This window comes from Poecilia formosa, unplaced genomic scaffold, assembly GCF_000485575.1.
Source record: "Poecilia formosa unplaced genomic scaffold, Poecilia_formosa-5.1.2 Scaffold61, whole genome shotgun sequence".
Lineage (NCBI taxonomy): Eukaryota > Metazoa > Chordata > Actinopteri > Cyprinodontiformes > Poeciliidae > Poecilia > Poecilia formosa.
Window position 1 is genome coordinate 2,573,187 of NW_006800000.1, and position 6,599 is coordinate 2,579,785.

General features: G+C 36.3%; 1 protein-coding gene and 1 long non-coding RNA gene across 2 annotated transcripts; both read right to left on the bottom strand.

Annotated features, from left to right (window-relative positions):
- Positions 1 to 829: 829 nt before the first annotated feature.
- Positions 830 to 6,593, bottom strand: LOC107836467 (uncharacterized). The gene is made up of 3 exons (XR_001662372.1): positions 5,243 to 6,593; positions 5,106 to 5,108; positions 830 to 840 (listed from the first exon to the last, which is right to left on the bottom strand). It is a non-coding gene; the product is annotated as an uncharacterized LOC107836467 (long non-coding RNA).
- Positions 2,054 to 3,549, bottom strand: clec3a (C-type lectin domain family 3, member A). The gene is made up of 3 exons (XM_007554129.2): positions 3,297 to 3,549; positions 3,115 to 3,201; positions 2,054 to 2,730 (listed from the first exon to the last, which is right to left on the bottom strand). Exons 1-3 carry the CDS (start codon positions 3,532 to 3,534, stop codon positions 2,333 to 2,335), a joined length of 723 nt encoding a protein of 240 aa, XP_007554191.2. The 5' UTR covers positions 3,535 to 3,549; the 3' UTR covers positions 2,054 to 2,332.
- Positions 6,594 to 6,599: the final 6 nt, after the last annotated feature.

The window sequence follows — 6,599 nt, forward strand, 5'->3', positions numbered from 1 at the left end:
GAAATAAATAATATTTAACTTCTAACGGAGTTTTAACACTGGCACTGGAAGATATTTTAAATATCCAAAACAAACAAACAAAACAACAACAACAACAACAACAACAACAACAAATAAAATGAATTATTTAGTCTCCCTAAAGAAAAGGTCTAAGTGAGACCAAAACACCACACTGAAGATTTCCGTTTTCGGTAGAAAGAAAAAAAAAAGAGAAAAAAGATTCATTTATTGAGCTTGCTTTAATTTATTATGCTTTTTTTTTTGCTTATTGCAACAGGCACGCTCACAACGTGGTAACAGTTTGCTGTAGTGACAACCCTCATGCTAACATTAGTCTTGTACCTAAAATAAGCATTAATTTTTGATTTATTATTATGTTTATCATATTGAATGGATTAAGTCCATGCAAATCAACATGCTACTGGCAGCATTTAAGCCAGCCTCAGCATTTTGGCTAATTTTAGCTTACACTAATATGAGCACATAATAGAGTAATTTGTTGTTAATCATCATGATGATAACCCACATCCTACTGCTAGAGTCAACATGCTATTCACTCTACATGCAAATGATTGCTCTCATGCTAACATTAGCTTTGTACATCAAATTTTAAGTTAGTCAACATGCTAGCGATAACCCTCATCCTTCTGGTGGCATCAACATGCTAGTAACTCAATATGCTAATGATAGCCCTCATGCTAAAATTAGCCTAGTAAATAAAATAAGCATTTTTGCTCATTTTTTATTTATTAGCTATGTTTATCATACTAAATGAAGCAAGTCAATGTAAGTCAACATGTTGGTGATACCTGACATTCTACTGACAGAATTCAAGCTAACCTTAGCATGTTAGCTAATTTTAGTTCATACATACTAATGCTAGCATACTGAAGGGAGTTAGTCCATGTTAGTCAATATAATAACGATACTCCACATGATATTAACTATTTTTTACTTGAACTTTCTATTGTGACAAATTTTCAGCGTTAGAATAGAACACTGGATTCCAACCGAAATGTTGAAACCCAGTGTTCGAAACACTGTGGCAGTGCAAAGGCCGGCCTCTTTTAAATTTCTTCCAAAATGTTCTGTTTTTTATTGTGATGCTAACACCCGACCCTTAGCAGAACTATTTTGGTTCTGATGGAGATCTGCTGCACAGACTTCACAAAGGGAAGTCATTTTAACGGTAGTGAAATAAGTACACACTCAAAAACACTGAACCCAAAATGAACACTGGGTTCATTGGACATTTTTTTGTTGTTTTTGTAGGGAAACTGGAGTGCTCAGAGATAACCCATATAAGAATAAAGAGAACAAACAGCACACTCACCATTTACTGTATTGCTCACCTCAGAGCAACAGGGATGGAGGTTTGATAACAGCACATTTCTCTGTGTTTGCCTGTTCTTTCTCCGTTTATTTGAGTTTATTTTTGGTGATCTCCCTACGTTGAAAAGAACAGTCATGTGGACTCTCGAGGCTGTTATATTGAATCTAGCATTTGTAGTGTATTTATTTAACTATCTAACCAGTTCAAGTGTTAAAAGGTGGACTCACTGGCCCAAAACAAAGACTTTCTGTTATAAGAAATGGAAACGATAATATAACTCAGTCCAGGGAGCAAGCAGACGAGATGAATTCACTGAACTAAGACAAATAAGACGAAATATATCACGGGGATTACATTTACATATTTACATTTATTGCTGCACGTTTAAGACTGACAGCCATAAAACTGATTGAAACTGATTTCCAATTTAAAAATCAAGAGAAAGAAGTTTATAAACAATCTCCATAATTGCTTAACCCTTGACCTTCATGTTTTGACACCTTTTGAGTGCTTAGATGGGGTAAAAAGAGGATAGACGGACAATTTTATCCAAAAATATAACATTTTTGCAAGTATAGGAAGGTCACTGATAGTAGAAATAAAAAAGGAAAGCCTTTTTTTTTTTTTTTACCAACAAACGTTTATCAAAAATTTATCAAGTTAACTTTACACACCTGAAACCAGCATAAATTCATCCCAAAGAAATAAAGTACTGACAAAACAGTTTGACATGATTGTTTATTTAGTTTACTTTTTTCAGAATTGATCATTTCTGATGATATTCAGTCATTATAGTCCTTGGATCCTAAACAGAAAATTGCCGCATATTGTCTATCTCCAGAAAATCTTTCACTTACTTATCTTGTGTAGAGTTACTGCGTTTTGTTGAACCTTGGCAGCAGCAATTCAATATTTCTTGTGAACTGTTGATTTCCTGTCAATTAGTTCATTAAAACCACAAAAGCTGTATTTAAATTACCAGCAAGACCCCTGTCTCCTTCAGGGAATGATATATTCACAGATATACTTCTTCAGGCTGCGGCATACCTCATCATACCACTTCCCCTGAGCAGTCAGGGAAAGAGCAACACAGCTCTCTCTTTTTGTCCCCGTCGGCTGCTTCTTGGAACGATCCCAGTTGAAGAAGCTGACTGGCATGCTGTTGACGTCAACGTACTGGCCTTCCTTCACTATGTCTGCCACACCGATCCAGAAGTCCCTGATTCCTGGGGTGCTTCTCTTTGCGTAGTCCCTCACCTCATTGTTCTCCATCATATCTCGTGGTGTCGCAAGGGTTCCTCCCTGAGCGATGCAGTCTTCGTTGGCCTCATGGTAATGTTTGGGCTCCTCATTTAGAAGATAGCACTTCCTGTGTGCTTTGATCCCCCGAAGACACACTGAAAACAGAAATAAGTTGCTGTAGAAGTGCAGCTAATTGCGATGTGAATATATTTAACAAAATAAAGCTGTTGCAATGTCTAATCTGCAATATCAGTAACATTTCCAAATTATCTGAACGAAATGTTATTCACATCAGATATGAAGTTGGATATTGACTTTATGATTTAATAAATTTTGTATGTTCTGCTGCCCTCTACTGGTGACAGAGAACACCAAGAACTTTACTTTTGTGCTAATCATCTTGTGTCAGTGAAATATTAGGTAGCAATAAGCAGATTATACATGCAAGGTACTCATTTATTGAAAATACATAATTCTGAAAGCAGCTATTGATTTTTAGCCATCTCATCTGTCAAGAAGGCATTTTGTGAGAGCATTACCTGTCTGCAACGCTTGCATCTCCTTTAGTAAGTTCACCTCTTGCCATAACTTCTCAATCTGGGCTTTCACATCCTCATCCTCTGCAGCTGCACGTAGAAAACCAAGCAAAACAAAACAAACACTTCAGACAAACACTGATGCAGACAACATCTTTTACAAAAGCTGTCACATGCACATCTACCTCCAGACTGCCGGGGTGAAACAGCTTTCCTTGTGCGAGATGGACGGCTGCAGCAGAGCAAGGAGAAACTCAGTGCAAGGAAGACAGGCAGGACCAGATGAGCCATGTCTGAGGCCAGGGGAACCGAGAGTACAGGACTCTGGGGCACAACCTGTGGTACAGCGAAGGGAACTAAACATCCCACAGGCAGGTTAATATAGTGGCCCTCTGTCTGCCTCTCTGGGTTCTCTCTCTGCATTGGCTCCAGTGCTGTTTGTTTTTGTCAAAACATCATGAGGAGGCGAGGGTGGTGTCAAAGAATGATTTCCTTGTGTCTAGTTTTATTTTTAGATAAATATTTACTTGGAACAAGGTGCTCTAAGCAGCATTTTGCAAACTAAACAGACATTTATTGAACCGCTTCACTGTTACAGTGTCCCCCCATTTCTCTTAGCCCTGGACAGACTTAGCAGTATCTCAGTCTGGAATGAAAGGGAGTTTTTTTTTTCTTTCTTTTAAATCTTTCTTCAAAGTCAGAAGTTTACATACAGTTCCTTAGTATTTGTTAGCCTTAACAGTGTTTGATGAGAGTAAAATGTTTTGGGCATCATTCAAAACTTCACATCGTTTTGCTGGGATTTTGGCCCATTCCTCTAACGGATGTTTGTAGGCCTCATTACTCGTACACAGCTTCAGTTCTGCCCACAAATCTTCTTTGGAACCGAGATGAGTGCTTTCTGATCCAAAACATTTACTTTGTTTTTGAAACTAACGGCCAAAATGCAAATTTTGTTTATTTAATACTTAGCTAGTAAGAAATAATACATATAGATTATGATTCTGTAGTTGATTCTGTTGGAATTCAATTGTACTTTTTTTTTTAAATCCTCACTCTTCTGCTATAAATGTGTATGTTCGTGTTGAAGTTATTATTCCTTCTGAATATACAAGCAATCTGAAAATAAGGAGTTTTATAAAAAGATATACCACGTTTGCAGTTTTTATGAAAAATGCAAAAAGGTCCAAACGCAATCATGTTATGCTTTGTAGATATATTTATTCAAGTAAACAGAGCTGTGCTCAAAGAAAATACACAAAAACTGTGACAAAAATATACGACCATTGTTTAGAAAGAATGCTATAAATACACTACAGTGCTGAAAGCATTTACAGGGAAATACAATAACACACACATACACACACACACAAACCTATCCTGTCATTCACAAACACTCTCATTCACATAGACGTGACATTAAAGGCAGCAAAATTTTTTAGATCTTTTCCTAGTTGAAAAATCTAAAGGATGTAATCACTTCAACTGTGAACTAGTTTCAAACTATGTTTTCATACAATTTCTAGAAATTGTATGAATACGTCTAGAGTTGCAGAACTCATTACTTTGATTTTGTTGCAAAGCTGATACATTTAAAATGCACTGGAGAGTTTGACATTGTTTTTAAAAGCTGAGAAAATCTGGTCTGTTTTAAAACGAAGCATCATTTAGACAACCCACTCGTTTGAAAATACAGTGCGATGCAGAGCTCCTTAAAAAGGATAATAAAATATGTTTTTGGTTTTTTTTACTGTAGAAACTAAAACGAGGACGCTCCCCTGAACAGGTGAGGAAGGATTTTGAACAACTTGTAGATCGCTTCTTATACCGTAGTAATATAATGCACAGTGCTGATCAAACTTGCATTAGCTTTCACAATAAAAATAGTTAATCTCTAAGTATTATGGCACTTTTGTTGTGAGGCACCAAACAGTAAACAACGTTGGTCAGACAAGGAGAGCAGAGGCTCCACAGCCCTTCGACTCCAGTCTGACTAGCTACTTCATAAAAATCCAGGGTCAGTAAATATCGCTCTCTCTGCAAGATAAATATGTGTGACACTAAACCTTAAGGTGTCAAATCTGTTTCAATAATAAGGGTAACACTCTGTCAAGTTTCGTATTTTAGTCACGTAATTTTGGAATCAACCAGCACACTGCGCAAACAGAAAAACATTATCTTCCAAAAAAATCATCAAATCATTATACAAATCTGAAAAATTTATGCCATTTTTTTTAAAGTTTAAATAAAATACATTTGTTTGTGATACATTTCCTCACCTCTGGACTTACTAAAGACACTAATTTGTAGCTCAAAGGCACTGGTGCTCCTTTAATATATGAAGGATGGCTCATCAGGTAAAAACTATTGTGCAAATCAGACTTTCCTGTTGGCACTTTACTTTTATAAGGAAAGGATATACAGTGGGTTTCAAAAGTGTGTATGGTCGATTTAAAAAGGTGAGGCTTTTGGAATGTAAAACATGTACATTTTAACTAACACAGAAACATAGGTTAGGGAGAAAATGTACAAAACAAAACAAACTAAAACAACACCAAAAAAAAAAAAAAAAAAAACATTTGCAAACCTTGTGTCTGCACCCTGAAACTGCAATATTTTTGAAGCACCTTTTTAATTAAAGATCAAGATAACATCTTGAGTTAACGCCTCCAAACAGCTGATTAGTCTAAGAAGAGTTAATTTGTCCTGGTAGGATTTCCCTCACATTTGCGTCCTTCTAGTTAAACATTTATAAAGAAATCCACTAAGAAATTGTACCAGTTAGAAGGAGGATGCCATTTATAAGCATTCTATAATATGTCACAGTAAACACACGACTGGAAAAATTTCTGGGCAACATTTTCAGTACTAAAACTTTGCGTTTGGCCACATTTTGAAAAAATCATGTCTGGTACAAAAACAGCTGACCACTGTAAAACAAGGAGGTGACGAGATCATTCTCTGGACTAACTTTTCTTCACAACAAATTGGAGTTTGTCAGGGTGAAGGAAATTGTTGGACAGTTCTGAAAACCAGTCACTTTGGACTAAAAAGTGAAATCTGAAGATGAACCAGGGTTTTGTTCTTCAGTAGCACAATAAGACCAGGAATACATCCAAGTTAACAAAAGACTAGCTACATCTTAAGAAAATCAAAGTTTTGCAATAGTCTGGAACCAAACGTGCAGGGAAATCTTTTAGGCTATTTAACCTGTTGGTCTCAGGTTGTCATTCACAATGACACGAGAGGACCCAAATTTGAGTCCTCTAGTGACAGACAGGTTAAGGAAGGCTGTGGACAACAGATGTCCTCACAGTCTGATTGATTTTGATAGTTTTTCAGGGCAATATTGCTAGATCAAGAAGTAGGGTGATGATGGACTCCTACCAAAAACAACTAAAAGTGTAAAATAAAAATTAAGAAGCTCTTCCACTAAATGTTTGTGGGTGTAGATTTACCCAATCAAATTATTGATTATTGTAGTGGTT

Coding starts and splice junctions, on each gene's coding strand:
- clec3a (XM_007554129.2), bottom strand. CDS start 3,534: ATGCAGAGAGAGAACCCAGAGAGGCAGACAGAGGGCCACTATATTAAC. Junction 3,202..3,296: donor TTCACCCCGGCAGTCTGGAG/GTAGATGTGCAT, acceptor TTCTACGTGCAG/CTGCAGAGGATGAGGATGTG. Junction 2,731..3,114: donor GATGCAAGCGTTGCAGACAG/GTAATGCTCTCA, acceptor TTCTGTTTTCAG/TGTGTCTTCGGGGGATCAAA.